Below are 20,031 nucleotides of genomic sequence, written 5' to 3' on the forward strand. Positions count from 1 at the left end.
AAACGTAATTCAATTGAAAGGTGGGGATATGAAAAATGTGTCTACTCCTGGCAGCTTTTTCTCTGCCTTGCCCCTGTTGAGCTAAAATGCTGTTGCTGCGTTAGGTTTACAGAAGCTCCAACCCGTTACAAGAGACGGGATTTTTTTTTCCCACGTTTTTATCCCACTTTCCCAAATGTTATTCATCCTGATCTGCCGCTCTAAGCATTCCCTTCCCGGGAGGAATCGGTACACGAGAACGTGAGAGGCGAGCTCTGACGTAAGCAAGCGCTGCAGCGCGGGAAAGGTGGGCTCGGGCCCTTCGGCGCTCACGATGGGCGTGGCGCGTAGAGGACGCTAAGCCAGCCTTGGTCCCGCCCCGCCTGCGCGCGCGCTCACGCTCCCATGTGCCCGAGGAGAGCGAGTGCGCAGGCGCAGCCGGGACGGAAACGCCTGGGACGCTCGAGGGGGGGGGGCTCTCGCCCTTTCGCTTCTCTCCTGCACGGTACGGCAGGCCGGAGAAGGCGCCTCCGGTGCGGGTAGGGACACGGGCCTCCGCGGCCCTGACCGTAGGGAGCGTGCCGCTACGAGCCCATCCTTGGACACCTAAGGGGGGAAGTGCAGGGGACCCTACCCCGCCACCAGCCTTCAGGTGGTGGCATGGGGTCCATAGAGTATTTTTGGGGGATAAGATCACTGGGGGCCCCGGCTGTAAGCTGGTGTGTTCTAGTTAATCCCATTAACTCTCTGTGCCCGACTTGTCATTTGTTGTTTTACCAGATCAGTCTGGAAGAATAAATGATTGCAAGAGCCCATTTCCCCAGCTTTCGTTAGCAAACAGAAAATGCCCATCGGTGAGGGCATTAAAGGGAGGGGATAGGGGGGTCTGCTTTAAGGAGCATGCACAGCTATAAAGTCAGAATTATTTATCCAAATCGTAGAAAAGTGGGGTGTTTGCAGCCTAAAGATAGTATTTGCTTTCAGTATAACCTATTGCATCGCGTCTTGTGTAGGAATAAGCACTCCTTGCGTCGGACTGTTAATTGATGGGAGAGGAGAAATAACTTTACTGCTACGCCCAGAAGCAAGGAGCACGTTTCATTCCAAGTCTAGTGCTGGTGAGCAGTTCCTGTAGCTCAGAGGAATATGGAGGAGAAACCTGTGGTAGATAGTAACTCTGAGCATGTGACTTGCTTCTGAGCGAAGTCAGTCACTGTAAACAAGATCTTTTCTATGAGATGAGATTAATAGATCAAAGGCCTAATTACATATCCTGCAGAATGGACTTCTGTGACAGATGACAGCTTTATCAAGTTCTTCACCTCTGATACCAGGCAATTTTGTTTGGTTTTGAGTATTTTCAAAACTTGACTGCAAAGTTTACAGTAACCAAGTATCGCTGCTTTAACTTGCAGGAATATGGCTTCATGCAATCTTTGAGTACTTAAAGAGGCCAGAGGGCTACTGGATAGAGGCTTATGCCACAGATAACTTTGTTCCCTTATAGGATGTAACCCTAGTAATTAGTAACGCCAGAATTAGAGCATTTAATGTAATGTTTTGGAAGAGGCCTGAGTTTGTGCCTTGAGTCTGTTCCCCAGGCCCAAGCTGGGAGAACAGCAAAGTCCTTGTCAGTAATCAGTGATAGGCGAGGGCGGGAAGCATAGGCCCCACACTCCAGCAACATCTGCTGTCTGTCTGCACTCTTGAGCTTAGGATTCCTAAAGGAGCACGCAAGGTCCATGCATTTGGGAGGCAGCTTTTATGCTAGGAGCCTGGGGGTGGTAGAAAGAAAAGAATTTAAGAAGGAAAACAGTTCCAGTGTTGCAAGAGCTATGTTGTCTTATAGCCCCTCTCATCTTAAGACAGGAATGGAGTGGGGATGGGATTGATCACAATTGGGACTGGAGGTGACCTTTAGAGGATGAGCAGAAAAGGTTGTAGTGTTCCTACAGCCTGGGTTTTTTTTGTTTTTACTTAAATTGGTTGAGCTTAACATGTTTTAAGGCTTTGGAGTACATGTGATCTATGTTCAGTGTTTGTTTTCTATTTTTGTAGGGCGGGTTGCTAACATCACATATTTTCTGTGAACTTTACTGTCACAAATTTGGGAAATAACCTTAGGTTCTGAATATCTTGTCTGTTCCCTTGTATAGCACAAGCTAGACGTTACCATGCTACAGCTGGGCGTTACAGCTGCAGAAGATATAAAAGTAGAGACTGGAGACTTTTCTAGTCTTCAGAATGCTTGCGAAGACCATGGTAAGCAGAGCTTCATATGTTTGTTTTATACTGGAAATCAAAATTGCAGTAGGGTAGGCTGATTTTACTTGAATATTAAGTTCCTCTATAGAAATGCTGTAGGGAGTCAAAGAAACAAATCTCAAACCATGGCAGCACTGTAAGCCGGGTATGGTGACAGCTGGCATTCGGTCCCAACTTATTGCAATATGTTTCGAACCAGTTGCCATAATATAAACTGTTTCTAAAGTGTGTGGAAGTCATTCTCTGTGGTAAAGAGATTGATTTTGGTGATATGGTAAAACTATCTGTATATACTAACACAATTCAAAGTCAGCTGTGCCTGGCATGTTAATGTATGGTAATAGTTGCGGGAATTTTCTAAGTGAAACTTCAAATGACCAAATTTCTACCCTAAATCAAGATCAGGTCTGGATTAGCTAATAGGCCCTGTGCCTAAGGTAGCAGACCCCCCTTCCCCCACCTAGCAGGGTTTCTGATTCCCAGCTGTGCTGAATCGCATTCATGGAACATTCCCTCCTCTCCCAGCCAGCAGGGAACAGGAAGGGAGGGCTGAGGCTAGAGGAGACAGAGCAGAGCAAAGAAAAGCTGTTCTGCTCCCTATTCCAGGCCCTCCCTTCCCGTCTTGTTGCTACCATTTCTCCCCTCCTGCTGGCTAGGAGAAAAGAATCGCTGTGAGTTTGGGGGTGGGATTAGGAGAGGAGAAAAGAAAATGAGAGGGGGATTATTGTGACAGTTACTTACTTTTTCAGATAATACAAGGACTAGAGGGCCCGCCATGAAGTTAGCAAGTAGCACATTTAAAACGAATCTGAGAAAATTCCTTCATTCAATGCACAATTAAGCTCTGGAATTTATTGTCAGAAGATGTGGTCAAGGCAGTTAGTGTAGCTGGGTTTTAAAAAGGTTTGCATAAGTTCCTGGAGGAGAAGTCCATTAACTGCTGGTAATAGAGAACAGCCACTGCTTGTTGCAGCATTCGTAGTATGGGATCTGTTTAGTGTTTGGGTTCTTGCCAGGCTAGAGATGAGGATGCATGATGAGGACACCTCCCTCCTCTTCCTGCATCCCAGATGCATGGTTCTTCCTTGCTGCTTTCCTATCCCTGGTCTTCTCACTGTTTTCTCCCCCAATCCCCGGTCCTACTCTCCTCCTCTTGCCCCATTCCCGATGGCCCTCAGAGCTCTGGTCGTCTGGGTCCCGTCTCCTCCCTCTGCTGATGCTTGAGATACATTTTCCTCCTCCAGTAAACGTTAGATAATATAATACAGGGCACAAGTAAGGCAAACTATGAGCTTAATATGAAAAGGATTTGTCTGGTTTAACTTTTGTATTGGGGGTGAACCCAAGATCTGAATATTTCTTCCTGCTTCCCTGTTAAATATTCTCGGGGCAACTTGCTGCTTGCGCAGAATTTACCCAGATAAAAGGAGCGATCCTGAGCATGGTTTTACATTATCTGGGCAGCGTTTCTGTTCCGTGTTAGCTGGGTGAGCCTGCTCGGACAAAAACCTCTCCTAAAGTCATCCGCGTATGCTCAGAATAAGTTCCGTCGAATGTGCGGATAAGGTTCCTATTCGTTGGCTCACTCGGTATTGACCCTTTAATTTTTGCAGCGTAATATAAAAGATGGTGATGTTTTCCAGCCTGCTTCAGAAGTTTCTAATTCCTGCTGCCGCAGAAAACCATGGGGCTGGATGTTTAGACCTTCTGCGTGTGGTCGCCTAGCTTTTGGGGAGAAAGAGAGGGTGATTGTTCCACCAGTGCCCAGGGATGCCAAAAACCCACATTGCTCTAAAGTTGACATGAGTGATAAGTTTAACAGTGAAACTGCGGGTCTGTTTTATCCCTGCCCATGATGGCATCTTGAACAAGGAGCAAATCTCTCGCCCCCTGTTCTTTTTATTTATTTGTTTGTTTTGTAATGTGATGTTTTAGGCTGTTCCTCGTATGTCAGTTTGCATGCGGTGGTTCTGGGCACACAGTGCTTTCGTGTACCGGGGCAAATACCGACTTACCCAGGTGAAGGGGACCCTCTCTCTGGAAATGGCCCACGCTTATCTCAGCTGTAAACGGTGGCGGCTCCCACAGCGCGTGCACTTCTAGCCGGGTCTCTGTGGTTTGGGCGGGACTGGGGATAGCACACGAAGGTTGCATTTTCAGATAACGCGTACCATTTCCCAGTCAGATTTTAGGAAGCGTGGAAAGTCTGTGGCTCGGCTGTATCCACGGGCAAAGAAACCTTCTCTCTGAGCAGCACTTCTACAAAGTCCGCTGGTGCAGAGCTCCCGTGAACGTTGCACCCGGGCAGGCACTTCTGAAAACTTCTCCTCGTTTTGTATCCGTGTGACTTTTCTTTTCTCCTCCCCCTCCCCAGGCTTTAAAGAAATTCGGGAGTGTTTGAACTACGTGGGTTCCAGTCTGCAGCCTCCTGCATACATGGCGGACAATCCAGTGGCAATGGGGACCCTGTGCAGAGCGTTTTACACCACTCCGTACGGACTGGCGGTGGGGCCTTCCGGAAACTGGCGGGAAGGCCTTGGAGTCTGGTGCACCATAGCTGCAATACCCCAGGGCGCTCTCTTTGGCCCCTTGGAGGGGGACGTGGGGACGGTGGATGAACTGTCCATCTTCTACACATCAGTGGCAAGTACTATCAGTTACTGCAATCCGTTTTTGTTTTTTTTTACAAATCATCTTTACTTCAATCCAGATGTTAATCTCTGTCTGCAGAAAGGTGGCCCCTGACAGAGAGGGTAAGGGCCCTTTGCCTGCCAGTGAATTACCCTTCCAGGCAGGGGTGCAGAGCTGCTGCCACTTCAGAGTCTCTCGGGCACCAAAGTTGCAGCCTTATTTCTTTGAATTTCCCGTAATCTGCAGCAGCTAATCTGAATCGGGGATCCGTCTCCTTGCTGAATCCATTCCTGCTCGGGGGTTATACAGAGGTTATAAAGCTATAACAGCAGCTTGAAGCATAATTAGAACTCCAAGGGCATCTTGCACACCAGCAGTATTGAGGTTTAAAAAAGTAGCCACGCCTTTCCCAACTTCAATTGGATACGAGAATATTTGTGTGTTTTTTATTTAAAAAAAAAAAAAAAAGAGTACCCAGGGTTTTTTTTGTTTTTTTTTATTCTCTAGGCATAATTTTCTTTGGGCTAGCACTCACTTTGTGAGCACCTGACTTGGATTATGATAACTTGGTAGGCTGTAGATGTACTGTAATATGTGCTCTTCAGTTTTCTTTTTTTTTTGCAAATTTAATGTGTATCTTTTATACTAGATAGACACAAGATTAATATAATTCTCCTTCTGCGAAATAACTGTCTTACCACAAATGGTAATTTATAAGGTAGCTAAGAATTTATTTTCCAAAACCCCAGCATTGAAATTTTTGTAAATCATGACACTTAAATAGTTAAGCTTTGGGCTGTACGCTGTGCTGGCTCTTCTGTCGGTGCTGTGATACACAAGCCATATTATTTAAAGCAGACCCACTCAGGCTTGATTTCTCTTAGCTCTGTGCTGGCTGGTACCGTATCAGACATGCACGGCGGTATACAGAAAGTGCACTGGCATTTCATATTAAGGTGCTCTCTTGCACGGTGTCACTGACTTGTCTTATTTCTGACCTGCAGGTGAAAAGAAGGGCCTTGCGCTCTACCAGCTCAATGAATGAATCCTATTCCAACTGGATGACGTGAGTTGATCTCGTGAACAGGGGAGGTACCATCACCTACAATGCATAACAACAAAACTCCTTATCCTCTTATTTTAGGGGTTTTGGGTATTTTGATAATGTTGTGATGCCTTTTTTGACAAAAATGTAACACTGAAAGGACTATAAAATGGTGAACGAGTGGGGAACCCTGCACTTCCATGGCACTGCATTGCAGGTGGTGAGGAGGTGCTATACTAGGATAGCAGACACTGTCGTGGCGCCAGTGATGCATACTGAAAGGGCTGAAATTTAAGGCAAGAGTGTGACCGAAAGTGCCCACTAAACTGAGAAACCCTGTGGTGTGCTATCTTGCTATTTGTGTCGCCAACTAAGCTGGATATGATCATGAAACGTGGAGGGTAGTCAGCAGCACCACCGCTGAGGCGCCTTGAGTACTGGGATGTCCTAACGGGCCAGCAGGCACTCGTTCTGGAACGGAGAGAAGCAGGCGCCTTGAGTACTGTGATGTCCTAACGGGCTAGCAGGCACTCGTTCTGGAACGGAGGGAAGCGGGCGCCTTGAGTACTGGGATGTCCTAACGGGCCAGCAGGCACTCGTTCTGGAACGGAGGGAAGCGGGCGCCTTGAGTACTGGGATGTCCTAACGGGCCAGCAGGCACTCGTTCTGGAACGGAGGGAAGCGGGCGCCTTGAGTACTGGGATGCAACGGGCCAGCAGGCACTCGTTCTGGAACGGAGGGAAGCGGGCGCCTTGAGTACTGGGATGTCCTAACGGGCCAGCAGGCACTCGTTCTGGAACGGAGGGAAGCGGGCGCCTTGAGTACTGGGATGTCCTAACGGGCCAGCAGGCACTCGTTCTGGAACGGAGGGAAGCGGGCGCCTTGAGTACTGGGATGTCCTAACGGGCCAGCAGGCACTCGTTCTGGAACGGAGGGAAGCGGGCGCCTTGAGTACTGGGATGTCCTAACGGGCCAGCAGGCACTCGTTCTGGAACGGAGGGAAGCGGGCGCCTTGAGTACTGGGATGTCCTAACGGGCCAGCAGGCACTCGTTCTGGAACGGAGGGAAGCAGAATTTTAGGGGATGAAAACAGATCGAAATAAATTTGGCAGACTGAGGGGGGTCCTATTTAGCGAAGGGTAAACTGTGACTCCGAGGTAAATAGGACTCGTTGAGATTCATGGCAGCCATGTTAAAATCAGCCAGTTTATGGGCATTGAGACTGTGCTTATGGGCAGATTTAACCACTGCATGGTAAACTAGCCTCTGAGTGACCTTTTTCAATGCCACACAAAGTAGGTACACGAAAATAATTAATTTTTATGATAACGTTGTCCTTGCTGGCTGAAGGAAAGGTTTAATGCATTTCTTTTCTGACCATGTATGGATTTTGTGCTCAGAGTTCAAATCTCTTTGCTGCTCCTTGAGAAAGTCACATCATTCTCCGTTGCCTCGTTTACAAACTATTTTTCCCATAGTCACAGTGAAGGGGGGGGGGGAGAAGCCTTAGTAAATCAGTGCCTCAGACTGTAAACCGTGCAGGGATAGGGAAAATTCCTACAGTACCTGAACGCAACCTGCTTTGTAGTGCCTGAAAAGCGGGACATGTACGAAATGATAGAGAGGGGAGGAAAGAATAAGGCAAAGATGAAACCCAACGGGACAAGTTGTTGTTGTTGTTTTTGAGTATCTGCTCTAAACCGTGCAGGCCCTCCGTGTAGGAAGACCCGGGTCATGTCGTATTCTGCCTCGCTCGGGTCGCTAGAGCGCGCGGCGGCCAGTTAGGAGCAGCAAGTAAGCTTTCTCTGTGCCGAACTCCAGGTTTGTAAACCGCGCTGAGACGGAGGAGGCGCAAAACCTGGCGCTCTTTCTGCACGACGGCAGAATTTACTACAGAGTCTGTCGGCCTATCTACCCGGCTCAGGAGCTTCTGGTCTGGCACCGGGCTAGCGGATGCGCAGGGCTGCAAGAGGAAGGCGGCTTGCTCCAGCTACAGGAGGCTGATTCCTGGGCCGAAGGTCCGCCTGCCAGTCACGTCCAGCACGGCGGAGACCCTGGTAAGAATTCAAGGTGACTGCCGCGATCGGCTGGTAAAATGGCACAGCTGACTAAGGCGGCCCACTGTAGCTGCTCCCAAACTCGTGTACAATAGCTTTTGAATAATTCAGTTTCCCTATGTGGTGTTGGGGGGTGAGAGACAGTTTTTCTCCTCCTCCTCCTCTATTGGGCCTCCCCGCCATGGCATCGAAAGCTGCTTTTTGCTACTATCCGGAGTTTCACCCATTTTTAACTCTCTCCCACCTACCATCCCACAAGCAGCCCCTCTGGTTTATTCTGAATATGGCCACTAGGTGTCACCATTGTGCCACAGCTGGTTCCTCCATGCGAGCTCTGCCCCCTTGAGTCTGAACGCTGCCTTCATAGCACCCCAGGGGGGGGCAGAAGCTGGGAATAGGACTCAGACCCAGATCTCCTGCATGACCCACAGTTAACCAGAAGATCGGTCTGTCCATGGTTAAGTTTTTTACTGGACCAACAAAAGGAATATGACAGCATCCAAAGAATCTGATATGGGAAATGTGAGGGAGGGTTAACACATGCCAGGTTGGCAGCGAAAGTGTCCGGTCACCAGGTGCCTTATGACATTACCTCGGGAAAGCGAATAAGAGGGGGTGGCACCGAACATTGCATTAACTGTTAAGGAATCTGGTTAGAAGGCTTGTTCTACTTAAGGGGAATACAAGAAATTTTAAATAAGAGAGAAAGGAAATTGAGTCCCCCCCCTTCCCCTCCGGACACAGAAGTCTCCTCCGGACAGGTGGTAGAATCTGCGAGAATGTGTCTGCATGCAGCGTCTCTGGTAGGAAGTGTAGCACTAGCTACAGCGTCTCTGGTAGGAAGTGTAGCACTAGCTATTTCCTGTGCTTACCTAGGAATTCGGAAGGCACTTCCCCGCCAAGGATACGAGGATACCAGTGAGGCGGAAGCCAGTCGGGCCTTGCCAGCCATAAAGTCTGAATTCTCCTCCTCCTCCTCGTGCGAAGAGCGCCAAGGTAAGGTGGCTCCTTCCTGGAGTGGCTGCAAGGGTTTTGAGGCTCATGGGCTGTACGAATCGGTTCAGGCCCTGATCATCTCGGGGGGGGTGAGGGGTGGCAAGAATTAGAGACATCCCTGATAACTGCCGGAATAGCCGACAAATGCCACCTACGTGAGAGAAATTCCCTTTCCTTTCAAAAGGAAACCTCCCCCAGCTTGTAAAGCTCACACAAGTGCCACCGTGCAGCCCTGTGTCAGGTGAATGTTACTTTTGGACCTGTAACATTGTAGCAAATGTTTATTATGCAGTAGAACAGTATCTGATTGTGTGGGGGGGGGGGGGGGGGTATGTGTGGTGTCTCTGACGTCAGGAATCCCGTGCGCCTAGAGGGAAAAGCTGCGGGGGGGGCTGCTAAGTAGAGGTTTTTTTTGTTTGTTTTTTAAGTCCTGATGCTGTTGGGCAGTGATGGATCAGAAATGGTTGCTCTGCTAAAACGCATTTCCTTACCCAATGCCAGACCACTTCAGACACACGCGAGTCACAATCCCCTCTAATTTGACGGTGAATTCAGAATAGGAGTGACCTGCAGGCCATTCCTCGAGGCTTTTAACCTGTCGGGAGACGTGCTGCTTGCTGGCGTGTGTCTCTCGGGGGTAGGTTTTACCTAGGGGCACCGTGCAAGTACCCCGAACAGAGGTGCCGGGAAAGGTTTACCCATGTACAGAAAGGGAGGTGTTCTCTGTTGTGCTGAGGGCCCAGCAGCCTGTGTGAATGAATGAATGAACGGCCTGTGCTTCTTTCTCTGAAAACGTTAGCTTCTCAGGAGCGAGTCACTGGAAGGTGCGCGGCGCCAGCCTCGGAAAACGTGGACAGCTTACGTGGGCCGTGCACCAGCAGCAGCGCCCTGCCTGCCCCCTCCTCTCCGGCCAGCAGTCCGGCCGTGTACGGACCGGCCCCTCCTCGGCGAGGCCAGACCGCGCCGGCCGCCAAGCCTCCCCTCCTCCAGAAACCCGTTCCCTTCGGCCCGGGGATGAGATTCAAGTGCGAGCGCTGCGAGCGAGCCTTCTCCCAGAGGGTGCAGCTGAGAAACCACTCCTACACTCACACGGGGGAGAAGCCCCACGCCTGCCAGGTGTGCGGCCGGGCCTTCTCCACCAAGTCCAACCTGAACGGCCACGTGCGCATCCACACCGGCAGCCGGCCCCACGTCTGCCCCTTCTGCGGGAAGAGCTTCTACCGCGGCCCGCACCTGAGAGTCCACTTGCGCTGCCACACCGGGGAGAAGCCGTACACCTGTGAGCACTGTGGCAAGCACTTCGCGGACAGCTCCACGCTGGGGAAGCACAGACGCTCCTCCTCTGGTAAGACCTTTCCTTGCTTCTGCTATGAGAGCTGTTCAGGTTCTTACAGCCGTTTCGTTCCCAGTGCGATCTGGTCGCCGTTTAAAACTCGCGTGGCTTCTGACGTGTGCAGCCAGCTCCTGGTTGCCTCCGTCAGCGAAAGGGGGGGGGGGGGGGGGAGTGCGTGCCAGTTCTGACAAGGGTGGGGGGGGGGGGATGTAAAGTTGCTGTGGCCTGGGGACATTTAAAGAAAGGGAGGAACGCTGAGATGGGAATCAGACTGGTGGAAGGAGGTTATTTCTGGCCCCAGTGGTGACACTTGCAGGTTCTCCTGTGGTTTAGTCCAGATCTTGTTGGGTATCCTGCAAGTATTGCACGAATACTGCCCTATGGATGTCACAGGGGAAAAGACATTAATGAAACGCAAGGAAGAGTGAAAGCAGCACGGAGCCACCCCTTACTGGCGGAGGAAGCGGGAGCCTGAGGTAGTGTAGTAGGCCTGGAAAATCGGCAGACGGAACAGGCCTGGCGAGCTTTACTTTCTGCCCTATTCCTTGCTGTTGATGTGTGCTGTGTACATGTTTCCCACAGGGTGTATGACATTAAAGGTTTCGGAATATTTGAAGAGCACAGGATTAGAATTTCGGCGCAGGAACAGTTCACTAAATGTAATGAAGCCAAGGCAGGAGAAAGAAGAGGAGCAGACAATTGATGGTAAATGTTAAGTTTACAGCGTTATATCGAGTCCTTTTGACATCCTGGCAGTCCAGGCTCAGATTTGCCTACCCAGATATATCAGGTCTAGAGAGAAGCGGATTGCTGAAGCTGGGAAAGGAAGTGCTAGAGATGCAGTTTATTCCCCCACGTCGTCCGGCTGTTGGAGGGAACTGTGTGATATTCTCATTGGGAGCTGCACCTTATCTACAGACAGATTTGTAACTCTTCGTAGGGAAGTATTGTGCTGCTTGCGTTAGATACCTAGAAATGTTGTTATAATTAGAAAGGGAATGGTTTATTGTTGAAGCCTTGACGATTGGCACTGCTGCTCGCAAGCTTCCAAACTTGTGTGCTTTTTCAACCGTTACCGTGTGTCCCATACGTGTGCACGTTTTGTTTTGTTTTTTTGTTCATTCTAAGATTGTTGTGCTGAGGGCCCAGCAGCCTGTGTGAATGAATGAATGAACGGCCTGTGCTTCTTTCTCTGAAAACGTTAGCTTCTCAGGAGCGAGTCACTGGAAGGTGCGCGGCGCCAGCCTCGGAAAACGTGGACAGCTTACGTGGGCCGTGCACCAGCAGCAGCGCCATGCCTGCCCCCTCCTCTCCGGCCAGCAGTCCGGCCGTGTACGGACCGGCCCCTCCTCGGCGAGGCCAGACTGCGCCGGCCGCCGAGCCTCCCCTCCTCCAGAAACCCGTTCCCTTCGGCCCGGGGATGAGATTCAAGTGCGAGCGCTGCGAGCGAGCCTTCTCCCAGAGGGTGCAGCTGAGAAACCACTCCTACACTCACACGGGGGAGAAGCCCCACGCCTGCCAGGTGTGCGGCCGGGCCTTCTCCACCAAGTCCAACCTGAACGGCCACGTGCGCATCCACACCGGCAGCCGGCCCCACGTCTGCCCCTTCTGCGGGAAGAGCTTCTACCGCGGCCCGCACCTGAGAGTCCACCTGCGCTGCCACACCGGGGAGAAGCCGTACACCTGTGAGCACTGTGGCAAGCACTTCGCGGACAGCTCCACGCTGGGGAAGCACAGACGCTCCTCCTCTGGTAAGATTTTCTCACTCGTGGCTTCAGTGGTTCGGATCGTGCTGTAGAACTATACAGAGCTTCTGACACCTGTGCAGCCTTAATCTCTGACAGATCACGTGCGTATATACACGCACACGCATGCTCTCTGTGTTGCAGGCCGAGCGGACGCAGATTCTCAGAGGCAGTGCAGGTTTCATTTCCGAGCCTGACCCCCTCGTTTGGTTTGGATAGGGTTAGAGGTCTCGTAGAGGCAGTGGGCGTCTAACCCATCCCTTTTCATCCACTGGTCTGACTCTGGGTTGCGTGACTCGTACCGAATTCCAGAGGAGCTCTGCTCTGTGGCCATAACTGCTTATATAAATGGTGTTGAAGCCCTGGGCAGAGGCCGGTCCTCTTTTTATCAGGAAGTAGTGCCTTTCTCCTCCTCCTGGGGTAGAGCAGGCTGAGGATCTTTGCTTTACAAATCCTCTTGATGTAAAACTGCAGGGAGCGAGCAGAATTTCTCCCATCCTCGTGTTTCTGGTCTCGCCTGCTGAAGAGCTTTGCAGCTCGGCACAAAAAAAAAATCCTATAGCAAGTGGTTGCAGATTATGAAGGTCATACGCACCCAGCATAAAGCCAAAAAGTAGGTGCTAGCAGCCCTTTCAGCATTAGCACCCTGCATAATTTATTGATGCGTTTGGGGAGAGCAGTTGTATCATTGGTACCCAGTTAGTAGATAAACTGGAACATATGTTGATAAATCAGCTTTTCCTAAGGTCACAGAACAGGAAAGTTTAGACCCATCCTCTAACTGGTACCAGTGGGACAGAACTATAAGCTCTGCACAGTTTACTGCAGCTTCATGGTTTTAATAATTGTCCTGTGCAGAAATGTGTTCACATTTACACGCGCTTCTGTTTCCATAGGGTGCGTTCAACTAAAGTTTTCCGAAACCTGTAAGAGAGATTCGGAGTTGCAGCAGCACAAAGGCGGCTCACCAGTGCTGCGGAGAGAAGAGGCGAGGAACACTGCAGGTAAACGTTTGTTCCCTCGGCATCAAGAGCCCTTTCTAGCCCTCTAATCCCTCTCACGTCCTTAAGCGTCCGGTGCTGGTCACGGCAGAGTTACCATGCTGAGTGACTGAGGAAGGTCAGGCCAGCATTAGCCACTGCGGGAGTTGTCTCCGAGGCTTTCATGTCACCTGCTATTACTGGTGGCCACGATCCTGGTCTCTGTTCCAGTATTGTGAGCCCCCTGTACCATCAAGAGTATAATGCACAAAGCAAAGTAACTTGAGTAGAGTTATCTTCCTCCTAATAAGCATTTCCAGTGAACTCCGCAGTGTGGGAGGAGACAGTAGCACAGTTTTTCTTTTCCAGGCTGTCACTGACGGTCTGGGAAACTGATAAGTTTGGGGGGCGGGGGGTGACTTGTATAGCACGGCAGATGCTACCATAAGCTTGCTGGGCAGACTGGGTGCCTTCATTTCTAGACTGGAAAGCACCGGTGTATCTGGGCCCCCGACCCCCTGGTGACTCTCTTCTGCTCTTTCCCAGGAACCAAAGATGCTGTCCTCCAGGACGTCACCTACAGCTCCCAGTTTGGTAGAAACGGCCACCAGCAAGCCCGGGAGCGGGACCTGCCAGCCCACAGCCATCGTCCTCCTCGCAGTAAAAGCAAACTCCCTCCAGGAGACCCCGGCGTCTCCCTCGCACAGAAGGAGCCCAGCGCGAGCTCGCTCAACGGCAGGAAGGGCCCCAGAGGCAGCGCGATCCGCCGAGCCCCGCCGGGCGCCGCCCGGACGCACCTGTGCGGGCTGTGTGGGAAGGCCTTCTCTCGCAAGCACTTCCTGACCCAGCACACGCGGACCCACACGGGGGAGAGGCCCCACGCCTGCCTGACCTGCGGCAGGTCCTTCACGGCCAAGTCGAACCTCAACGAGCACCTGAAGACCCACACGGGGGAGCGGCCGTTCACCTGCAGCTTCTGCGGGAAGGGCTTCCACCGCAGCACGCACCTGAGGGCCCACCTGCGCTGCCACAGCGGAGCGCGGCCCTACCAGTGCCAGGGCTGCAGCAGGACCTTCACCCACCGCTCCACCTTCCAGAAGCACAAGACCTCCCCCTCCGGTAACTTAACTCCTCCCTCCTTGCGAAGCCTGATGCCTGCCGTTTGCCCGTCCAGCGGTTAACGCTGGCTGAATTGGCTGGGGCTTGACTGCCGGGCCTGGCAAACAGCTCCGTGTCATTTGGACAGGCTGAGCCGGTCCTTTTAACCAATTCCGTCTGAGAGCGTGTTTTGTTTTTTTTTTTTTGTTAATTTTTAAAAATTGAAATTCTTTTTAAGCGTTTGAGTACTTTTAATGATGTAACCTGCTCTGTGCACCTTTGGTAGAAGTGCAGGATAAACTACAAGTTCATAGATGCCATGGGGGTAAAACCAGGAATGCCTAACTCTTGGGCCTGCACAAGCTAAAAAAACAAACCCCAATGGATGGGGTAAAGACATAATGCACAAGGTGCCCAGCTCAATCCCTGGGTCTTCCCCTCGCAGGTAGGCGAGGGATGCGGTGCAGGCAGTATTTAGTATTTACAGCCCCTGGGGGCTGGGGGAGAGTAGTCGACCTTCATAAAAAGGCCAGGCCTGGTGGCTGAACCCTAGAGCCCATGATTTCAGACTTCTACAAGGAGCCGTGATGCCCGTCGTCAGATCTCAGGGAAGTGAGGATTTTTTTTTTCCTCTTCTCCGTAAAGTTAAAAAAAAAAGTAAAGGATTGAGCTCCTCTGTGCCTTTATCTCTGGCCGGCGGCGGGGCTGTGCTGTCCGAGTTTTCAGCGGCTTCTTCGGCTCCGTTCCTCGGGCGCCCGACTGCGATTCGGGTTCCCACCTCCCGACCTCATGCCGCGCAGCACGGTTTGCAGAGCCTGCACTGGCTCGCTCGCTCGGCTTTCCCCGCGGCGGTCCCTGCTTCCCGCTGCCTCTCCGGAGCAGGGAATGCTTGTGTCGGCGTCAGGGGGGGGCTTTACTGGTCTCTTGATTAGCAGTAGGGGGGGGGGGTCTCGGGGTCAGCGTGGGAAAGGCGCCCATTTTGTCTTCCTCTGGGGGCTGTTTTGCGGGCCGGGGAGGGGGGATGTCCCTCCTCCTTCGCTGTCCCCGGCGGGTAGGTGCTCCGGGGGAGGGCCTGGAGGCACAAGATCTGCAGTCAGGAGAAGGATCAGGACCTTCTGGGGGAGGCTTCCGACGATCCCTCCGTCTTTTCTTCCGATTTCGTCCCGTTACTTCACAAGGCTTATGTGGCCGCAGAGTTCGCGGGGGCGACGCAGATACGAGCGGGGTCTCAGAGGTTCACGCCGGTGAACGAGGCGATAGCTTCTCTGAGGTTTCGGAGCCTGAAGATTCGCAAGGACGAGTTTCCCATTGTCTCCTTTGCCTGAGGATTCCCAAGGTGGATGCCTGGGTCTCGGCGGCTGTTATGAATTAAGGAGCCAGCGGGGTTGTAGACAGATTATTAGTGGCATTGATCACAATGATGACTCCCCCACCCTCTTTTTTTTTTTGGTTGCAGGGAAGAAATGGATTCTGAGGATGCACTTTAATTCTCCCCGTGTTTGTTTGTTTTCAGCTTGCTGCAGCCCAGAATCCATGCAGAAGTCTGCTGAGGACATCACGGACGCACAGGATGGCTCGTACAGAGGTTGTTCCCATATAATACCAAGGCACATGTTGATCCCAATATCCAAGATGCATGGTTTTTTGGTTTTTTTTTTTATTTATTTACTGTTGATGCATTTTATAGGAAAAGGCTGACGCAATTCAGCTTCAGTGGTGTTTGCTGATTCAAAGTTTATTCTAAAACTTCTCGGCGCCTCTCCTACTTTTCCGTCCTGTCTGTATTTTTACAACTGTATCTTAATCTGAACCCTGCTGGGTGCCAGTGGCCAGGTTTAGTGCAGTTTCAGGGGTAAGGTATTCTGCATTGTGTTCAGATTTCTGCAGGGATCATGATTAAAGTGCCTTCCAGTAACCAGGTCCAGATTTATTATTTAGACACCTGTAGGCATTTTGGGGGATCGGTCCTTGCCTCCAGAAATCATAGGGGAAGGGGAATCTCCTCCATCCTCAAGAAATCACTGGAGCATGGTGGGGGGAAGAGTTACCCCCCATAGCCTCCCTCTACGCCTGACCCCTCACCTCCAGGTCTGCAGCAGGAGCTCCTCCTAAAGGAAGGCGGGAGTGGGTGTGGCCGGCTTGGGTGGTGCTCCAGGGAAACCCACACTAGCACTCTGTGCAGGAGAAGGAAAGGCTTGCCGGGCCTTGGCAGAATTTGGTTCTGGAGGCCGTTGCCGGTTACGGAAGCCGGGCGGGCCTCCCACAGTCTGATACCCTTTTTCCCGGTGCTGTGTTTTGGAAGTCGGAGAAAGTTGTTTCTTTATAGGTTGTGATACCCTTCAATGGGCCCATGTGAATTATCTGAAGATGTCAGTGAGGGAGACTCTAGAGCACACAGGACCCTCGTCAGGTGGCAATCTTTGTTGGGCAACAATGCATCTTGTTGGGTAAGTAAACTTAACATTTCCCTTTTGCTCTTTGCAGAGTCTGGCCAGGGCATTCCTGTAATTGAAGCATACGGAGCAGACCCTTCTCAGCCAACAAATATCCTGCAGAAATACCATTTAATTTCCCAGAGCGGGAACTATATAAACAGTGCAGATGTAATGATAACATGAGACTGTTTTGTTTTTTTTCACATTTCAACATGCAAAACAGTTGTTCTGTTGAGCAGTGCATACATATTCGTTAGTGGAAGAGAAGAGATGTCATCGCGGGCTTGGTGACAGCTCAGGCACTGGCAAGAGGAAAATACTTTTAAAATGGTGATCTTTCTGGCCAAGCACTGGGCCCGAGCCATCATAACTGAAGGTCCTCTGGGCTGAGCAGAACAGTGAGAGAACAGTGTGCTAAAGACCAGTCATCAGTACTTTAGTCAGAATTGCCAGAGCCTTGTTATTCCCCGCTATCAAACATCATCCGTGCTCCTAAACAAACGTTCCAAACCCCGGCTTACGTGGACAGAATGCGTCGAGCTGCTGCTGTTCTCAACGCAGATAAAATGCCCACAGCGAGAAGTCTGTGCAGGTTTACACTTCCTCCCCCCCGGCAATGTTTGTAAAGCACCTTCGTTAAAGGCATGCAAGAATTGGAATCAGAATATTACATAGCGGGTCTGCAGGGAAATAAAATTAATGGGGTTTTCCTTGCCTCTTTTTTTTTTAATGCTTTGTGTAAAGCTGTGATACAGATAAAGGAAAAACAAGTTATCCAAAAATGTAAAGCTACAGATTATAATTTTTTTTTGTCTTTTCTAGCACATTATACATTTGTAATTGTGTACAGTATTATTCAAAATAAACTTTTTTTTTTCATGGTGCTTGTACCATTGAGCTTCCTGTGTAAACTTAAGCATGAGGAAATGAAATGAGGTCAGGCTTTTCCACTGTGCACATGGTGGCAGGAATAGGATATGAACTGTCATGGAAAACAGTAGGTCAGTCAGAAAACAATCTTTAATTTCCAAAGCACCTGGGCTCATCTTGTGCACCAGCCGGCTAACCTGATTGATGAGGAGAGATTCCTCAAACAAAAGGCGATGCATAGTTTGTATAATTTCAGGATAGAAGGTTCTTGGAGTTCCTAGGCCTACCGCAAGCTTTGACTGTGCCACCTCTTGTGGATAAATGTCTGCTACTCATAAGTCAGTGGAAAACCAGAAGGACACAGACTTTTAGGTTAGCCCTTGCAAACAGCTTATCATCTGTTGCACTTTATTTTTTCCCAAGACATTTGAGCAACTAGCTCCTGACATACTCTCCTTATGTCGCTTATATTTACAGCCATAATGTAGAAGTCTGAGGTCTAAATTAGAGGCCAGGGTAGATTTTCTTCCATCAAACCCTTTACTTCATTTCCCAGCTCTGTGCGAAGAATTAGGAACTTTATAGGTAACTAAAATAAAACCATTAAGATTTCTCTAATTCGTTGTGGTTTGTATTTAACTGAGCATCACTAGGCATGAATACTGCGTATTATTGGTATTGGGATTTATCACCTGCCTTTTTGATTTGGAAATTCATCAAAGGCAGGATACAACAATTTAAATGTAGCAGCATGCTAATGGCCAGGTTCATGTATGAAGTAGGTATAGTAGCATAACAAGGTCTACATCTGGACCAGGGAGGTAAATAAAGGTCTAAAGTGGAAAAAATACACAGCTTAGTACATAAAAGGTCATAGCAGTGTCAATAGGCAAGTAAAAGTCTAAAGCAGATTGCATAGACCAGTGGTTCTCAACCTTTTTTTCTGTCGGGACACACCTGGCAGATGGTTCTCACATGCGTGACACACTTGACCCATGATCGTCACAGGGCTAGATGTACAAGTACAGTTTGCATCCACGGGAATCCCCCTGACCCACAATAATGGATGTAAAGCAGAATTATGACATTCCCCATACAACTCACCCTACAAAAAAGATATTCTGGTGTCATCTCAGTAACAGCAACTCAAACTCCTTCTACTTCCAGGCATAATAGCCCTACTTATGAAAAGACAGCAGTTTACCACCAATGCATGTCCTCTTGAGGAAACACAACAAATAAGACTGATACAAACGCTTAAATGCTAGTAAAATATCTCGGTAACAGACACAGAACCGACCTAACATACTCCCATGATCTGTAGTAATGCACATAAAGTAATCCGCACACAGTTTCACCTGTATTATGGAATACACTCAAACAGGAGCAACCCTATCTATGAAAAGGCAACACTACAAATATTAAATTAGGCCCTAAAAACCAATACACCTCTTATTAGGAAAACAGAACTAGCAAGCAGCTATAGATCCCCACACAGAAATAATTGTAAAACTATACTAAAAAGCAGAATAAATGTTTCACAACAACTATGAACAGAATAACATCCAACAATTAAAAACTCATAAAACTATTAAAAATTCTCCAAACAATAAAATATTTAAAAAAAAAGCAGACATCACATAATATTAAATAATTAAAATGGCAGTCAATCAAGAAAAATAAACTTAAAAAGCCACCTTTACTTACCCCCTCCAGCAGCTCTCCTACTCCTCTTCCCTGCAGGCCGTGGCACACACCAGAAGCAGCAGTAGTGGCTAAGCTCTATACTCATGGTCCTCTTCCTTAGGGCCCATGTCTCTCACACACACACCATACCAGTCATGCTCCCATGACCAGTTTGTCTCTCACACACCAATCATCTCCCAAACAGTCTTTGACAAACACACCAGTCACCTTCCTGAACAGTTTCTCTCATGCCATACACAAACACACACACAGGCTTCCCACTCCCGTGTTCCACTTACATATATAGGCTTCTCACTCTCATAATAACTTTCTCTTTCTCACACACACTCACCAGTCTCTCGCTCCCATGCTTGGACTCTCCACATGCACAGGCTTCTCATTCCCATAATCACTTTCTTTCTCTCACACACATACACACACACACACACCAGTCACCTGATCTCTCTCATGCATACACACACACAGGCTTCCCACTCCCATGTTCTCTTTCAGATATACAGGCTTCTCACTCCCATGCTGTCTCACACACACCCAGGTTTCTCACTCCCATGCTCACTCTTCATATGCACAGACTTCTCATTCCCATAATACTTTTTCTCTCACACACACACCAGTCACCTGATCTCTCTCATGCATATACACACACACACAGGCTTCCCACTCTCATGTTCTATTTCAGATATACAGGCTTCTCACTCCCATGCTGTGTCTCACACACACACACACACACACAGGTTTCTCACTCCCATGCTCACTCTTCACATGCACAGGCTTCTCATTCCCATAATCACTTTCTCTCTCACACACACACAAGTCACCTGATCTCTCTCATGCATACACACAGGCTTCCCACTTCCATGTTCTGTCTTACATATACAGGCTTCTCCCTC

General features: G+C 49.7%; 1 protein-coding gene across 1 annotated transcript; it reads left to right on the forward strand.

Annotated features, from left to right (window-relative positions):
• Positions 1–337: 337 nt before the first annotated feature.
• On the forward strand, positions 338–17,448 carry LOC115079213 (zinc finger protein 420-like). The gene is made up of 13 exons (XM_029582483.1): positions 338–518; positions 2,136–2,241; positions 4,619–4,887; positions 5,880–5,941; positions 7,742–7,977; positions 8,854–8,973; positions 9,773–10,318; positions 10,889–11,011; positions 11,512–12,057; positions 12,948–13,055; positions 13,578–14,150; positions 15,643–15,714; positions 16,614–17,448. The coding sequence occupies exons 2-13, from the start codon at positions 2,154–2,156 to the stop codon at positions 16,745–16,747; spliced, it is 2,877 nt and encodes a 958-aa protein (XP_029438343.1). The 5' UTR covers positions 338–518; positions 2,136–2,153; the 3' UTR covers positions 16,748–17,448.
• The last annotated feature ends 2,583 nt before the right edge of the window (positions 17,449–20,031 follow it).

The sequence above is a fragment of the Rhinatrema bivittatum genome, chromosome 17 (assembly GCF_901001135.1).
Source record: "Rhinatrema bivittatum chromosome 17, aRhiBiv1.1, whole genome shotgun sequence".
Lineage (NCBI taxonomy): Eukaryota > Metazoa > Chordata > Amphibia > Gymnophiona > Rhinatrematidae > Rhinatrema > Rhinatrema bivittatum.

Bases quoted from the DNA above. Each gene is read 5' to 3' on its own strand.
- LOC115079213 (XM_029582483.1), top strand. From the start codon at position 2,154: ATGCTACAGCTGGGCGTTACAGCTGCAGAAGATATAAAAGTAGAGACT. The intron at 4,888-5,879 runs GCAAGTACTATC...TCTGACCTGCAG, and splicing joins CCATCTTCTACACATCAGTG to GTGAAAAGAAGGGCCTTGCG. The intron at 11,012-11,511 runs GTAAATGTTAAG...TGAAAACGTTAG, and splicing joins AGAGGAGCAGACAATTGATG to CTTCTCAGGAGCGAGTCACT.